Source organism: Ambystoma mexicanum, chromosome 5p (assembly GCF_040938575.1).
Source record: "Ambystoma mexicanum isolate Mex_15411 chromosome 5p, UKY_AmexF1_1, whole genome shotgun sequence".
Taxonomy (NCBI): domain Eukaryota; kingdom Metazoa; phylum Chordata; class Amphibia; order Caudata; family Ambystomatidae; genus Ambystoma; species Ambystoma mexicanum.
Window position 1 is genome coordinate 211,219,176 of NC_090930.1, and position 18,433 is coordinate 211,237,608.

The following is an 18,433-nucleotide window of genomic DNA, read 5'->3' on the forward strand; positions in this document are numbered from 1 at the left end:
CACCTTGGTGGTAACCCAAAAGAGCTAAGCTAGCTCTAAGCAGGCTCCAGGATATTGTGCAGGTGTACCTTGGCCCACTCGCAAGACGATGAGTATTCGGGCCGGATTGCTGCTTGATATCCTCTGTTTATGTTCACCGTGTCTCTGACTGTAGGGCTTGATCTTTATGTTTCTGTGTTTTTAGGAGCCATTTCCTGAAGCTCTGACAGATCACAATGTCAAAGTCTAATTAGAGATGTGCATGCCAATCCCCACCTTTCACATGTTCATCTTTTAGTGTGCTAGTGTTCATGTCTTGCGTTTTCATTATAGCATTAGGTTTTCACCCATTAGGTGTGTCCCGAAATCTCATACGGAATCATTCTAGGCTCCGCCCACATCCTCAGTTAAATGAATGGCCCTATTCAGTGATCTGTCGCTGTGCTGGAGATGGGCAGAAGCAGTCCTCCTCTCCCCTGCCAATACCAGACCAATAAGGAGTATTTCTGAGGTTTCCTTTGGTTTATTGGACAACTGCATAACAACTATGTGAATTGGTAGCCCTTTTCACCTATGAATTGAGACGCGTCAATACAACTGGGAGTACATTTCCCACGGTTCAAATATATTCCTTTCTTCTGTACGTCAGTCATTCAATGTTTGTGATACAGAAACAGGCTTTTCTTTGATTTCTCTCTTGCCGTTGCCATTTACTTCTGTTCACACTGAAGTTCTGGGCGTAATTCGATGCTTCCATGACTAGAGTAGACCATTTGCTGGACACCAGTTCAAAAGGACACCATGTCTCAAGATACCAGTCCTCTGAGAGCTAAGTGCAACAAAGGCGTTTTTCCTCCTACCCGTAACTGACCAGTGCCACCATGCTAGAAAAGCATAACAATTGTAGAGCACATACATAAACCCATAGTAACTATTACCAACAAGCCCTAAAAAGGGGCAGACAGTTCACCTTCCTTTTTCATCCAGCGCAACCCCTCATGGCAAGAGGATGAACACGGATCAAATTATCCACCTTGTCATTAATGGTACTCTCTCCCATTCTGCCTATACCATGGTGCGTAAGTCGTAAGTAGTAGACCATCTTTCCACCATAACACTAGATCAGTAAAGACCCGCATGCAGGGGGATGCACGTCTAAGCATTCCTTTATGACCGTAGTGAGCATTAACCCAGAAAAACGTGCCTAACCAGTTAACAAGATGGCGCACGCAGAAAAAACGAATGCACGGTCAGTCCATTGAGCACATTGTGTCTTAACAGGGTGGCTAAGAGAGGGACCATTGACACAGACTGAATTGAGGCCCCCAGACATCAAACACTTAAACACGAATAAGCAAACCTTAACCAAGGTCTGCTCCAGTCTGTGGTGGGCTCATGCTCGCTCCTGGATGTCATGGGGCCAGACCCTCGCAGTATCTGGCTGCCAGCTCAAACAATGTACATAGGTACATATTCCATTGATCTCAATCACTATAGTTGTTAGTTACCTCCCAGCCTCTAAACCAGTGGTGGACGAGTCTGCAATCACTGTTTAGACTGAATCTTTTTTTCCTCCTCAGCATTGCAGCACAGGTGTGCGCCATGTGCCCAGAGTGGGCCCTCCACCTGTCAAGCAACTCCCTCCTGTGAGCATTCTGCGAATTCTGGTGGCGCATGCCAGTCAGGCTGCCTACAAGCTTCCAGATTATCGTCAATCCACGCGGCCTCAAAGCAAACGGTGGTGCTCCACACAGGGGCTTTTGCCCATGGGTGGGTGGAGTGCGTCTGTCTGCGATTGGCAGGTCATTTTCCCCTTCTTCCTCCAACTCCCCCTCGCGGGAGCTGAGCACTTCCTCCTGATGGCACATGGAGCGCTGATTGCAGCAGGCCATTCGTGTTGTATCTCTTGCATCCTGGAGACCCGTGATGTCCAGTGGCAGAGGCTCTTTGGTGATGCCACTGACCCACTCTCCGACTCCTCTTCCGGGGGCGAGTGTGAAGGAAGCGGTTTGCCTTCATTATCTTTGGGTGCCGCAAACAGCCCCAAGGCAGCAGTGGCACTGCTGGATCTGGCAACACTTTATCCAGTATGCCAGGGCTGATAATGCCCCATAGAAATCTCTCCCAAGCAGGGCTGCCAGCAGCAGACGTACCCAAGAGACTGAACTCCCCTCAATGCTCTCTCCTGATCCTCTCAACCGCCCTCTCTAACCATCACTGGGAATATCTCACTTTCCTTAGCCAGGCCGGAATGGCCAACCTTTTGTACGGAGAAATACACGAGGGGTGTGGGTTGCTTAGCATGAATTTGCAAGTTATGCCCAATCGCTATGTGGTAACATAAAAAAGAACGGAGGGGGGCAGGCAAACCGTGGAACCAATTGTACTCAAATGGGGAATGTATAGTGTTCGTGAGTGATCTTATATGTCTCGAAGGGTGATATCAGCAAATTGCCTGGGCCTGTCATCAAGCAGCGATGTAGTTAGTCAAAATTCGGTCCTATCCCTAGCCAGTGCTGGTGTGCCGCCTATCTAGTAGTGGCTAGAATAAGAAGAGAGCAATTCATTAATATTTGAACTCTTTTTTTCCACTTTAAATCATCAGTGCATGATTGACAGGTGGCCCAGACACTGTTGTGTTCGGAAAGATTTGTGGTGTGAAATGGGAGGGCAGCACAGATCAAAACCCTTGCTTCTAAGGAAATTAAGATGTGGGGTAAGGACAATTACCGAACAGCATTAGGTCAAACCTGTTGTACGAACATGCCAAATATCCCCCTCCTTTGGACCAACCACATCGGCCATCCCATGGCAGCTGCCAGTAAACTACCCACATAGTGGAAGCCTCCAATGAAGTATGCTTCCTTTCCTTACAGTAAACCAATACACTTCTACTATTAGCCACACAAATCTCCTAAATAAAGATGTTCTTGGGTCTGGGACTGTGAGGCAGCGCACAGGAGGGGGCTTAGGATAGTTTGTAACCTCCAAGAATGTAGGGCTTATATCACAAGGGATTTCTGATTAAGTTTTAAGAATGCCACTTACCTTCTGTACAGGCGATGGTGATGCAGAGTTGAAAACCAACGCTAAGTAGTCCAGGTTGGCCTTTCTTTGACAGTTATGACTTTCCCCGGTTGGTGAGCCTTCCTGCTTCTGCTCCTGTTGAAACAAGACATGTTGCAATTATTTTAGTGGTGGGTTTATGCCATGAAGCTACATAAACCTATTTGTAAAAACATTAAATGCTTAACTGAAGACAAAACGTATGAAATTAAAAGTTCATCCAATCTCACAGCCAGAGACCCTTTGCTTAATGTCTTCCGACAAAGGCCATTTTTAAACAAACAAAATAACATTTAAAACACAAACCATTTAGTTACACTGGATTTGAATGTTTTCTATACTATTTCTAATGATTTGATTTGCTTTTCTTTCATGCATATTTGAATTTCACTTGCACGCATAGGGTGACCATGCAAGGCGATTGGATTTGACGGCAATACATGAAGTGGGGAGAACCTGGTCTCTGGTTAGGAGAGGGGTCTTTGGGAACCATCTGTTCATTTTGCCTATTAGGTGGTGCTTAAGTGCCAACAATAAAATCCAAAGCTATTGGCATAGGTACAGATAGAAGGGACACGAGATGCGGGAACACACATTGACTACCTATGGCCATGCTAATCACTTTGCCCATTCCGACCCACTACCTACCCCTCACTGACCCAAGAATACCCTCCTGGGATCTCTGAGGTAGCCGTCATTCAGTAACACCCTCCTGGGATCTCTGAGGAAGCCGTCATCCAGTAACACCATCCTGGCATCTCTGAGGTAGCAGTCATCGAGTAATCACCATCCTGGGATCTCTGAGGTAGCAGTCATCCAGTAACACCATCCTGGCATCTCCGAGGTAGCAGTCATCCAGTAACACCCTCCTGGAACCTCTGAGGTAGCCGTCATCCAGTAACACCCTCCTGGAACCTCTGAGGTAGCCGTCATCCAGTAACATCCTCCTGGGATCTCTGAGGTAGCCCTCATCCGGCAACACCCTCCTGGGATCTCTGAGGCTTTAATCGGCTGCTGCAGTTATCTATAAGCAGCCTTCTGAAAGGTAATGACTTCATTGCAGTGGTAAATCAGATCCTAGTGTCATACAAACTTTGCAACTAGGTGTTCCTTGTATTGAATTCCTGAAAAAACAAGCATTGGCAAAGCCAACATTTTTGGCTCTTTTCTAGGTGTTTGCCAGGCACTGTCTTCATATGCCCAGGTACTCACATAATTTGCCATCTGCTACCATCTTGGCCAGATAGTACCATTATGGTAGTGCCTGGCAAATTCTATCTAGATTAAGGGAGTGACCATCCCCAGAGGACAGGGCCAGGATGTGACCGGCAGAGAGAGGACCATCCAAAGGATGGGAAGAGCCAAGTACTATATCAGGGCTAAAAGCCTTCCACAGAGGCAGAGGCCCACTAGTCAGTCCGTATCCCAGGGACCCCAAGGAAGCACAGCCAAGTTCCCTTACATCATAGAGAAGCAGGAAGGCAGGGCCAAAGCCCTATAAAAGAAGGACCTCTGGCAGAAGGTGGTGAGAGTTAGGAGGAAGCTTGCTGGAAAGGTGTGAATAGGAGGTGATGGAGCAAGAGCACGAGGCAGCAGATTCCCTGGAGTTGGGGAATATCAGGACACAGAAAGATAGGTGACGGGTCCAGAAGGCAAGTGTAAGAAAGACATAAGGCTGCCGGGGAAGTCTGTAAAACAGGGGAAAAGCGGACCTTAGAGGTGGGGAATTAAGAGACCCAGAAGGATGGGAAGTTGAGAGGAGAGTGGCCCAAAGGTCCGGTTGGGGGAGAGATACTGACCCAGAGAGCCTATGGAGAGATGGAGCCAAAGAGAGCCTGTGGGGCGAGAGAGAGGCCCAGAGGGTCTGGGAGTGAGAATAAGACCCAGAGGGTCTGTTGGGGGTGGGAGGAAGAAAAACACAGAGGGCGGCCTGTCAGGGTTCAGAGGTGCAGACAAAAGACCCAGAGGGGCTGTAGAAGGTGGGAGCAGAGACCCAAAGAGTCCAGGGCGGAAGGGAAGATGGTCACTCAAGGCCCTGGGGAGAGAAAGACCCCAAAGTGGGCAAGGACAGGGAAGGAAATAGAGGAAAGAGATAAGAGTTAGTGGAAGAATATTTGAAAAAGCGAAAGGAGTGTAGAAACCTGGAGTCGTCGATAGAGGGAAATAAAAAAGAAACATGGAGAAGAAACATTGAGTGGTGAAGGAGAAAGTGATGGCAGCAAGCGAAGAGAAGGAACATCAAGAAGGTGCATGAGTAGGTGAGAGAAGTGGAGAGGAGAGGTCAAACATTGCCGAGGAGGCAGTCTTTACATCAGCAGAGAGGCAGAAGCACAGTAGTGCAGAGACAGTAGTGGACCCCAAGACAAGGATACACCTAAGATGGGTGGACGAACGAGCTTGTGGCAAGATGTACAGGAGCGATGGTGGAAGCACAAAAGCAAAACTGTAGGAGACCAAGAGAGAGTGAGAGCGAGGTCCAGGGCAGGACCCTGTACGAACAATACCTTAGACAAGATGTTGAGGCCGAGAGAATAACTGTGGAAGGTGGCTGGAGAATCAGGACCCTGACTGAGAGGGAGGTTATTAGAGGCATCGTGAGTACACTGTCAAGACCTTAGGAGACCCTCCAGGGTCCCTGCCAATCAGGGCCTTGGCTGAGAGACCAGCCAAACAATATTACCCAGAGAGCTTACCCACAGTCTCCCACCTGGTGCTGATACCCGTGATGCAAAGGGGGAGACCCCAAGAAGAACAGAGAAGAAGGGTACTGGAACCTCTTAAACCAATGACCTTAAATTCACAGTGTACTGTATTCATCAGCCACAAGAGACCTGGCTACAGTTGACAGAGCCGAGGGATCATTTTGTTTAAACACCCTTTACTTTTCTGAATGAGACTCATTTGTAAATTTTTCCAAAAGCACTGCTCACAACCTGGAGAATAACCATCCTAATAACTTTAGCTTGGACGCTACTGGTTTCCTATTGTGTCCCAACGTGTAAACAATCTCCATTAAACCCTTTATTAGGCATGCCTTTTTGTCTGCCTTTTATCTGTCGATTAATGCTAAGCAATCTCAGAGACACTTAACTGGTCAGCCATCTTTAAATTGTCCACAAAGCATTTATTGCAGATCTATGACAGCTCTGCAGGCTGTCAGGTAAAGTGTGCATTCAGGTAATACTGGCACACAAAGCCTGCAGTGGAAATGTAAAACGTTAGATGATATACAGGGAAACTCCATGTGCTACAGCACACTCAGATCCATAGACAACATTTTCATCAATAGACGGAAATAGGAGAGTCCATGCTCACAGTAAAGCAAGGCCTAAAACCACAGAACACACTTCCAAAAACTCTTTGCAAACAAGGAGACCTTTGATCATTCAATAAAATCTGACATCAAGACCAGTAAGACAGCCCTGTTGTCTAAATGCTTGCTGCAGAGATCTGTGCATGATCTGTAGGTTGCAGGCTTGAATCCCAGCAAGGCCAACTCAGCGTTTTCTCCTGCCGTAGCTGAGTCACAACTTTGGTTGGATTTATTATTATTATCATCATCATCATGATGATATTGTGGTATTTATTGTGCACGGACCTGGCTTCAAGAAGCAACAGAGGGCTTTACAGAGGTGTACAGCAGTACAGATGCATAAAAATGCGCTTTTCGGAGGTACCAGCAGAACAGATATACAGGGGGGGGGATTGGATAATTATATATTAAAATGTTCTGTGTACAGTGCTTTGGAAAAAGTGCTATATGAATAATACATTATTGTTATGATTCCATAGACAACTATTGGCAGACTTTTTGACCCATAACCTCAGACACTCATGTGTGAGCTTCCGTGATGTAACCATGGAGAAGAAAAAACATGAGTCCATATGCAATCAAGGAATTGGAGTAAGGGCCACATCCTTTAATGCACAAGGCAACTCAAATAATGCACCTCGCTGGTGGCACTCTTTGCAGTGGCCCATTCAACCTAATAGAAGGTGCTATTTCTTGGCACTATGCAATAGCTCCAGAAAAGTGGTTCATCCAAAAACCGAGCTTTTCAATGCTAAAATGAGACATACTGTACGGCAAAAGGCAACATAGTTCGTAAAATATATATATATTTTTTTATCTAGTCTGCTGTCTAAAATATAACTTTAAGTGCAGGTCATGCGTAAGTGCTAAAATATGCGTTTTACGAAAACACACAACTAAGCAAGCCATTGTACACAATAAAAGCAGATCGCTTTGATACATGCTACAGTAACAGGACTCTGCCGGTCTCAGAAATCCAGTGGACCCGGTGATGGCGCCATCATGTTGTGTACCCGCAGAGCTTGCATGATTAAGCTTTCCTGTGCAAAGCGGGTATGCACAGCTCATAACAAAAAACAATGCCAGAAAGCGGGCCTGCACTGGAAACATTCCAAACCACTAATCAGCAGAAGGAAATACTGTGATGCACAGCGCAAAACAGGAAACAGTGCATGGGTGCATCGGTGTGTGCACAGGGCTTTAAGTGGGGTAAGACATTGGGGGGGGGGCTCATTTGGGGGCGTGGTTTATGATGGGCGTGGCCTCAAATGTACACAATCCATAGTAAGGTATGCAAACAAATATATACATGTATGTAAGTATTTATATATTTGTATCTGTACAGTACTATGGTGTGTGTACTTTGCAAGCCATCTTTCGGTTTATAAAAGATGGCTTGAAAAGTACACAAACCATATTAAAAAGGTACGCACATAAAATATATAAATGCTTCCATTTATATATTTGCTTGCATGTCTTACTATGGGTTTTGTACTTTCCAAGCCTTCTTTTTTAAATATAGACATATGTAACATATTTCTATGTTTATAAAATGTGGCTTGAAAAGTACACAATTCAATCCATCTTTTATAAAGATTTGCCAATGGACAAAGCCCGAGGCGTCTTTTTCCATCGGCAAAGCTTTATAAAAGATGGATTGAACTGTGTACTTTTCAAGCTTTCTTTTATTAATCTAGAAATATGTCACAGAGTCCCCAGGCTCGCCAAGGGTTAAAGACGCCTCAGTGACCTGGGGAGGGGCTGGCAAAACAAAAGGACAGTAACTTCCTCTGGTGAGCCCCCCAAGCGAGGGGTCACCAGAGGAAGTTACAGTAACTACAGTAACTGACAGAAGTGCCAGCCAATGCTGGCTGGCTGGCACTTCTGTCAGCTTGCCTGACTTAATAGCGGGCGTATCTACCGTCGCAGCTGCGGCCATAGTGAGATAATGTATCCTGCCGTGGTGTGGTGGGACCGGGGGCCCCCTGCTCAGCCCCAATTTTTGGGAACTGCCGGGGCCCAGCCCCGGCTGGCCCCAGACCACTTCAAGCACTGGGTGTCCCAACTGCACACACACACACTCTCTCACTATGGTGTAAAAACGTGCGCAAAAAATGATTGCAGAAAGCACTATAGCACGAGCTCACCTTGTGGTCTGAGACTATGAAGAGATGTGATCATTCCAGACCTACTCTTCACTGGGATATATGCCTTTACAAACCATTTGTTGACAGTACGTTCTCTCCATATTGGATTACATTATATCCGGCGCGTGCATAAATATATTCCAGGTGTGAAAAATGGGTGGCAAAGCCTAGAGTGAAAAACTCATTTGGGATATAATGCAACTGTTGACCTTCGAGTCCATACCCCACTGACAGAGAGGTCTAAACCTTACTGAATCAGTCAGGTCACCCACACCGCGCTCTCTGGGAAAGATGCAGGCAGAAGTTACTAGAAGCAACCCCCCAGGTGGAGCTTAAGAACATTTTAAATACTTAAAAGAATGTTAGGGTCAACATAACCCCAGAGCTCGCTACCATACATCTCTCGAACAAACAATTTAGCACTGATCATTTCTCATTGGCTCCACTGAATCTCTACCAGAATAATGTGCAAATCAACGACTACCATCACTGTCTTGACTCGTCGAGGCAGCCTGACTTGCAATTCGCAAATGGCAAGCTAGACATTTGGAGCATTTTATGTGCAGATAATTAAAATCATCAAACATGATGACATTTTCACTCAAACAAACATTTGCACATTTGTTTTCCTTCAGAGTAATTTCGGGGATCCAGTCATGATCGCCCCCTGAACCCCAGAGAAAACATCGGGGGCACGATGTTGGTTTTACTTATTCACTGACCCCAACATGTAGCACTTTCCCCCAAGTATTATAGGACTGGCGATACATTAGGAAATATCCTCAGTTCCACAATATGTCAAGCATTTATTTACTTATTTATTTATTTACATCTTCCGACACGTCAAATGCCCATAGGCCTCAGGGCGCTCACAAAGGACATACAGAAAACAGATACAGGGGTACAGGCCTAAGAGGGTAATTCATAGCCAATAGGACTAGCCAACAAAATGTGTTTTAACTGCTTTCTTAAAGCAGAGCAGGGAGGAAATGGATCGTATTTTGTTTGGGAGGGCATTCCATTCCTTAGATGCCTGCACTGAAAAACTGCATCCACCAAATGTAGACAATTTGAAGCGTGAGTGAGTTCATGCGAATCCCCTGATCGCGAGGCACGTGCAGGTTTATGAGGACTCAATTGTTTTTGTGAGATAGGAGGGGGCAGTAGATGACCAGCATTTGTGAGCCAGTGTGAGAATCTTGTGAGGGATCCTGCATACTACAGGAAACCAGTGCAACCTTTTTATGGCCTCAGAAACATGATCATGTTTTCGCAGGCCAAAGACTGCTCAAACTGCACTATTTTGCACCGTCTGCAACGGCTTAATATTGGACTTCGAGGTCCCTGCAAAGAGACTATTGCAGTAATCAAATCTTAAATAAATAAGTGCCGATGGCAAGGTGGGTCTATTCTCAGAGATATAGGGTCTGATGTGGTTAAGGAGTTTAATCGCGTAACCACAAGATGTCCTAATATGGGATACATGATCTTTCATATTAAGCTCTGCATCAACATGGACACCTAGTGTCTTTACGCTGGTTGACACAGGAATCCAACTACCAGCGATGGAAAGTTCTTGTATGCAGCGTCAAGTTTGTTTAACCTGTGATTGGTTGCTACAATAAGAAGTTCAGTCTTGCTATCATTAAGAACAAGTGAATTTGTGATCATCCAAGACTGAATTGCTGAGCAGACTTTATTAAGTGTCTCAGAGTCCAATTTGTAATCCCCAAAAAGTTCAAAAAACCACATGGGTGTCGTTAGCATAATTTGTATAGTGGACACCCAGATGATCAAGCAAGTTCAAAAGCGGTCTGATATAAATATTGTACAGTGCTGGTGAGATACAAGAGCCTTGGCGTACTCCGGCATTAAGAGTATCGGGCAGGGATTGGGCCCCCTCCATGGCTACTCATGATACTCGTGGACCAAGAAAAGATGGCACCTAGTCTGCTGCCCTCTGGGTGCAACCGGGCTAGCTCATCAACCTGTCGACTAGTATAGAATGATCGGCCAGGGCAAAGGCTGCCGACAAGTCGAGGAGCATCAACAGGGCTTGGTGGCCTTCGTCCACTATACTGGCATGGGTAGACTTAAGATCCAGCATAGCTGTCTCAGTTTCATGTTGCGCTCGGAAGCTAGACTGGTACGTACCCAGGATATTATTGTTTTCCAGGAAATCCTGCAGCTGAAGATATGCCACCTTATCCAGAATCTTGAGTAAAAAGGGGTCATTTGTAATTGGGTGATAATTCTTCGCTAACAATGGATCGGCAAGCTTTTCTTAAGGAGGGGAGTTACCCAGACCTCAAGAGAGGATGGCACTACCCGCTCTAAGAAGGATAGGTTAGCCAGCCTAGTAATCCATGGACTCAAAGGTGTCACGGATTCCTTAATAATACAGGACGGACCTATGTCCCCTTTGAATGGTGTTGATTTGAGTCCAGCGACTATGCCGAGGATCTCAAGCTCTGAACATTGTTTGAACTCAAAGTTCTCAATCGTCGTATTGCCAGTGGTACTATTAAGGGCAGAATCAATCTGTGGCATGGTAGTTTATTTCATCTGGATGTTTATATTATTTGCCCATGATATTGTTAGCAAACTCCTCTGGGATAGATTGACACCAGGAGGAGTTACGTTCGATGTCAACAGTAGCAGAAATTGTTCTTCAAACAGAGGCATATCATTAGGTGGTCTATAAATAGTAAAAATTGCCACACACGTATTGTTATATTGTTATTGTTTTAACTTTCACAAGTAGCCTCTTGCACTATTCAACGTCCAGGTGAGTAACCATATGACAGTCAAGATGTTTTCATGTGAGAAGTGCCAGAACAATTCCATTTGATTCAAATCAATCACATATGAATATAGATCTTGCACAAAGTGTTAGTTTATCGCTAAATGCAAGCATACACAATGAGCCACCATGCTAACCAGCTTCCTAAACCATACTGAACTTATTAGGCATCAGGTAATATCCCCACCAAAAATATGGTCGCCGGGAACGGACTTAGGTGATATTTTTAGTGGGGATAATATTTGGGGGTTTTTTGGGAGCCGGGAATGCAAGGGTGCCCCCCGCTCCTTTTAAAATACAGGGGTTGCAGGGGTGTCCCCCGTAAGTTGCATGCCTTAATATTGCCGCAAAAATATGGCATTATATTTGTATGGCGATATTTCTGCAGGGATATTAACACATGGAACCACTTATAGTTCCCGATTAATCAATACAGACCTGGAGAAGGCCAAGAATCGGAAACTCAAACAGCTTGTCCAAAGCCTCAAGAAGGAAAAATAGACTGACAGCCAACAAGGTCAGACCTATCCCTTCTTATTGAATACTGCCATCACCATGGCACTCTGCCAGCTTTTCAGGCCTTTGCTGTTGTGCATATAAGTTAACAAAGCTCACTAATCGGTGGACACAAGGATCTGGGCAACACTTGGAGAAGTCCAGGGACATGCCATCCACCTAGAGAATGCCTGCTTTCTCACTGATTTAGTGACATCAACAGCATGAACAACTGAACACTTGTATCATTAAGTGTTACCAATTGGTCCCTTTGTCCTCCGAGTTCCTTCACTCCTTTCATCAACAAGCTATTATTTTGCAATTTGCCGAGACATTTTTGGCACAGTTTTGTAGAGTGATATTAGCCCCCACAGTATGTCCCCCCCACCCAGCATAGGCCTTCAACCTTCTGAAAGAAGATAACGCGTTTGTCGATTGAAAGCCTTGTACGATTCAGCATTACACACCGTTTCAGTCTTCTTCGCTGTTATAGTTATTACATGTGGGGGAATTAACTTTAGTTATGATGCAAATTCCTTTCTGCTCTTGACCGCTTTCATCAACCCAGTGTACAAGGAGAGGCTCGTCTTCTAATGAAAGATGCCGGTCCGCTGCAGTGGCGGCTGGTGAATTTTTTCATAGAGGTGGAGTCAATATTTCCCCAAAAAGGATGAGCAACTAAAGGGAGGTAGCCCTATGCAAACAGGGGTGGCTCGATGGGATAGGGGTTGTGCCCCCACCCAAGAAATGTGTTAAAGAAATGTGTTAAAATGATGCATTTTTACACCACGTTTTGAGAAAAATTAGGGACCAAGCCATAAAATGATCAAATATACAGTCAGTCTGTAGGATAAGGCATGACAAGATCTAATAGATTCCAGGAAACCAGAACACAGAAGCAGCATTTTGATAAGGCCTTTGTCCACAATATATGCTGGTATTCTTACAGTGTAAGAAGACATTTTCTAGGTGGCCATGCATAATAATGCCAGTAATGCCACTGTAAGAAAACAGGACTATGCTGGCTCTACCAATATATGCCAGTATCCCTCTCTAAGCACACTCCTGTTGGTTTAACCCATGATATACTATTGACACTGGAATGCAACATGTCCATGCTTGCTGCACAGTTATATATAGGTAGCTCCTAAAGTCACAGATGGTATACAGCTAATAGCTTAAATATCTATAATCCACAAGCTATTTGCTGCCACAGAGGGTGTTTTCAATGCAGTGGAAAACAAGGTGATTGGCAAATCATCCAAGAGTTTAGGAATAAAATAAATCATAATTCGTGTATAGGTAACTGTACCGGGATCAAGCTAGATTTCTTCTCGCACACCTCTCTCAGGCGATTGAAGGAAAATGCAAGTACCTTGCACAAGCAATTAATCCGAAAGCCATTAATTTACTAGTTGTATAGGTCAAATGCCATAACCCCAGAAGCTAGTGTGACCTGATCAGAAAGGAAAATTAAAATACATTGGGACTCATGACAAGTTTGCCGGTCTGGGAACTACGGTACAGGTAAGCTTTCCGGTACTGTAGTTCCCGGACTGGCAAACTACAAGTTGTGCTGGCGGGTGCCTTTCTGCCCGCCAGGTCGGACCTGGCGGGCAGAGCGGCACCCGCGAGCCCAGCCTGCCATCTGCACCGGCACCATTCATGAATGGTCCCGTGCATGCAGCTTTCCCACCCCCATTGAGCCATATTGGGCTCAATGGGAATGGGGAAGAATTTTTTCCAATACCCCGGTAATTGCCCATTCCAGGGTGCTGGAAAAAAACCACTCTGGCGGCAGCCGTGCCTGTACTACAGGCACGGCTGTCCGCCAGGGTCGTAATGAGGCCCATTCTACGGTAATGGGTGATGCAAGAGTGGCAGCAGCATGTTTGAGCAGACGGGACAGAACAACAAAAGGAACAATTCCATTTGATTCAAAGCAAAACCCATAAGGAAAGCTTATTTTGGCACTTGATTTGTATTGTCAACTAACGACCGCGCTGTGTTTTTGTGCCCATATTACTAGTTCTGTTTTGAGAGCCTAGAGCCTACCAATTATTTCTGCCCACTTTTCCAGGTCTGCTCATCATACTCCTGGGTGAGTAATCTGGAAAACCTCCAACAGCACAAGCCGTAAACAAGGAAAACATTTTATTTTTCATGGAAGCTGAAATGGAACAGAATGTCTAAAGCGGAAAAGCCAGCATCACTTTTTATTTATTTATTGTTCGCTTGTTAGGTGCTTATACAGCAAGTAAATAGTGTTGCAAAGCGCCCACAGGGCAACAGGGAGGGTACATGGGGATGACAAACATTAAAATACATTAAACAATTTAAATACAGTGGGGAGAGGGGCGAACCTACTATGCCTTGTGAGTATTCAGAATGTGCAAGTGCAGAAGGGAGGAGGAATGGGGGCAAGTGCTGAGGTGCTCGTGGGTGAGCAACAGGTGAAGTGCAATGTTTGGTAAGTGCGAGCCTCCAATATGGAGGGTGTGCTGAGGCAAGCATTGAGGATAGACAGAAGCTGGGGGCGATTCGGTGTGAGAGGTCAGGGCCCCGAAGATGCATAAGGGCCCTGGACATCAAACAAGCAACCGCGAGATTAGCAGAGGAGAGAAGGGGGGAAGGAGGAGCTTATGGAATTTAAGAAAGACCTGATCAAGATGAAGAGGGACGGGGAGGCTGTTCCAAAGAAGCGAGCCAGCTGAGGAAAGCGATCCACCTCCTGTCCTCCATTTAGTGAATCGCTTTACACACAAAGAGTTGGTGCCAGAGGAGCACAGAGGTCTAGAGGTGGGGGGGGTCTAGTTCAGATGCCTAATCATCACTTGATGAGTGCGTGGCATCATGCTCTACTATATACAAACTGAGCACTTACTTTCCAGGACACATTCATTTTTGTAATGGGGAATCAGCCAGAACCTGCACAAAGACTAACATTCATCCGAAACACACAGGCATCCCTTATAATATCAGATATGTCTTGCTTTGCCAAGCACTCAAAAAAGGTGCACAGTGCAGTAACAAAGGAGTGTTATTAAACATGATTTCATGCAGTAACAAGTGGGCTTCATTTTCATTTGACGTCTATTCATACTGCAAAGGTTAGCACTCAAAATTAGCTGTGTGCAAGAATTATGTAAAAAGGTATGGTAAGTATTGCTGAAATGAGCTCAGTTCATGTTTGCAGGTGATTTGGAATGAGCCGCTTGGCGTGCATACAATACATTTATTACTTGCAAATGGTTGGTTTCTAGAATTCACTGAGATGTAATGTATAACATGGCAAACAAACTGCAGATCTGCTGGGCGAGAGGTTGGGGTGCAACCATCCATCTCTTTAATACAACTCGTGGCGCTGCAGCTTTTCTTTTGGGGCCTGAATCTAACGCGTCACAATGTGTGTAAACTCCTGAGCGATATTTTTCGGGCAGAGAGTGGTAACTGGATTTCCCAATGTACTTGCATTGGTTGCAGTGGTGGAAATGGAAAAAATGTGGTGGGGGAATCCCACAACACAAGGGCCGGGTGGGGGAGGAGTTGGGGGGTGGTGCCCGAGGGGGCGTGGTCTAGTGGGGGCGGGGCTCGTAGTATGCTTCCTGCAATGCTGGAATCCTTAAACAATCAACAAAAAAACGCCCGTGACAGCAGCATTGCCTTTTACCGCCGGCTTTGGCACTGGTGTGTAATGCACAATGCTCGCTACATGTACAACTGAAAGGAATCAGTTGTACATGTAGTGATCATTGTGCATTACACACCAGTGCCAAAGCCGCAGTAAATGGCAATGCGCCATCGCAGGCGTTTTTTTTTTTTTTAATTATTTTTTTTCTTTAAGTCTTCCAGCGCGGTTCATGGTCTTGGGCGGCTGACTCTGGCCGGATCCCGAGATCCGGCTCCATTTCTGGTGCCGGATCTCGGATCCGCCAAGAGCCGGCCCAATGACCAGCACTGATTAGGTGGGATATTTTATACATTTGAAAGTAAAAAGAACATCAAAAACGCGTCCGTGCTGTTCAAGCTTCACTGCTGGGAAACTGCATGGACGTGTTTCTGTCTGGCCTGAACGTTCTTCTTTCCTCCCAAACTCCCTCCTCTTCCCCTGCAAACACTGTGCCTCCACATAGGGCCGTAGGCACATACACACTGATATTTTACTCAAATGCGCCAACACGTGCGCACTGTGCACTCATTAACTGCATAGAAATTACACAGCATCCACATACTTACAAGAAGGAGTGTTGCTAGGTCTGGAAAAGATTCGGGGCTAAGCTACTGTCGGGACCGGGGCTAGCTAGCCTTTTGGTTGTAGCTGCTGAGCTTCTATCCGGGGTTACAACCAAAAGACCCAGGGCCATAGCCCCCTCAGCCACCTCCTAGCAACGCCTCTGCTAACATGTGCACACAGACACAGCCCTTCCCACATGTACACAGAAAGATTTCAAAGCTTACTTTGTCATCGCTGCCACGCCTCTGCTGCCAAATCCTGAGCTATAGAATGACCCGAATGGCCCGCCCCACAGTCACGGATCCTCAGCAGTTCACTGGTCAGTGACTGCTATCAATCAGGGGACAATTTAACTTATGGTGTTTATGCAGACAAAGAATGCCAGAGGGGCCACACCTCTGGCGCCCCACGGGCCCTCTCCTTCACCACAGAGTCCAGAGTGCGCCATACGCAAAGCATGAACGCAGTACGCTTGGAGCTGGACGCGCCCCTGTTAACAATCCTGCCCGAGTCATGACCAGCTGCCACCACATGATGGCGCTATCCCCGACTGCAGCAGGGCTGTACTGAAACAGATATACGTTTTGATTTTAAAACAAAAAGTGCATCTTCTTTTTCTAATGTTAGATGCACTGAAAACGAGGGTGGTGCCTATACGCCCAACTAAACCAGATGCCACTGGGGTTCTTTAGGGGTAAGGAGTCCAAGTCACAAAGGCTAAAATCCAGCTGCTGCTCCTTTGCAAACCAAGAAAAGACATGATTTCCCTGGGTAGGGTTTCTTTTGTTCTCCTTTTTGACGGTGTCTCACCAAATTGGCAGTATAAACTGATGTAGACCGAAAAAGACAGATCTACATGATTTTTGTGTCACGGAAAAGTCAGTGACGAAAAAGTTTGCATGAGAAATGTACGCACCACAAAACGTTCGTACATTTCCCATGCGAACATACATTTAAAAACCCTACAAAGCCACACCCTCACCCACAACACATCCCCCACCCCCACGCACACCCCCATGCACACCCTACTTACCTTTTAAGACGCACTGTGTCCCTACAGTGCCAGTTCCCTTTCACTTCCGTGATCGGGAATCGGCACCAAAGGGTCCTTTTTTAGGGTAGCTGCAGGGGTTTCCCCCCACAACCCCGCTCACTATACTGTGTAGTATAGTGAGCAGGGTATTGCACGGGACACCCCCGAGCCCCTGTTTTTTTTTTCCTTCTCGGGTGTGCTGCAGGGTTGTCCCCCGCATCCCCCGCTCACTATACTGTACAGAACCTTTGGTGTTCGAACCTTTGGTGGCATGCATTTACAAACTATTTGTATAGGTCAGACCTTTTTTCTGGTCATTTCAGCCTATTCTAAAAAGATATCTTACGCTACTACACGTGGGCTTGCCTGGAGAGAGGCAGCGTTCACCCCTAGGGTGTTCTCAATCCACCCCCATGCCTAGAAAAATCACAAATCTGTTCTCTACTCCCTAAAATAATACATCTTTTACTGTAACTTCCATGAAGCCTCAGACCAGGTCCTCCTCAGTGTAGAGATAATAACCAGGAAGCTCCCTTTCATAGTGGTAATCCTGCTATCAGTGCCCGGCTGATCATCATACCCAGTCAATAGATCAATCAATTCCCCCATTGCATTAATTTCTCAGCTGGCTATGATGAAAATGCATGAGGGCCAGAGAGCCTCCGTCCTGAAGTGTTATGGTAAGTGGCAGTATGACCCTTGCGTCCAAGGGATTCTGTTGACCTGAAGTGTAGCGTCATTGGGATTTGTAAGGGTGTAGAAGGAGGAGACTGACACAGAGGTGGCATGCTTTCGGCTATAGACTTTTATTAGATCAACATTAAAAGGAAAATAAACTACCTGTCCCTATTCCTAAGACGAGTTTCCCTGCCTCAAACAAACTAAGCATTCCATCAGGAGATCCATCAAAACCAAATAGTCCACCGTCGTGTCAAAACCCATTTCCTTCCTTTACATTCTAAATGTGTGTTGGTCCAGAAAAATGACTCCCTTCTTCTGGACAACAGTTCAAAGTTCACTTCTGGATGGGGTAAATGAAATGTTCTCCTCAAAAAAGGTACAAATCAAACAGTCTCAAAAATGTTCCTTGGATTGGGGCTCCACCAAGGCACATAAAAAGAAAGGATTGTCTCTCCGACTGTGTTAGGAGGATGATTACCTCCCCCCTAACTTTCCTCATGTTTCTCAATGGTTTTTCCATTACCATGGTAAGTGGCTTCCCTTCTCTGGCCTTGCGATTCAATTCACACTGCCAACAGAATGGCTCCCTTCTCTTAGCCTTCTTTCACAATGTTCACCAAAACCAGGCAGAATGTCACCCTTCTATTGGCTTCTCTCACGAGCTTCACAACTCCTAGGTATA

General features: G+C 45.8%; 1 protein-coding gene across 1 annotated transcript in view; it reads right to left on the reverse strand.

Moving 5' to 3' along the window:
* GAB3 (GRB2 associated binding protein 3) overlaps window positions 1-18,433 on the reverse strand; it is a 601,333-nt gene that overhangs the window by 27,648 nt on the left and 555,252 nt on the right. The window contains exon 9 of the mRNA XM_069612648.1: window positions 3,028-3,141. Coding sequence (XP_069468749.1) covers window positions 3,028-3,141 — 114 coding nt within the window. The remainder of the gene's footprint in view (window positions 1-3,027; window positions 3,142-18,433) is intronic.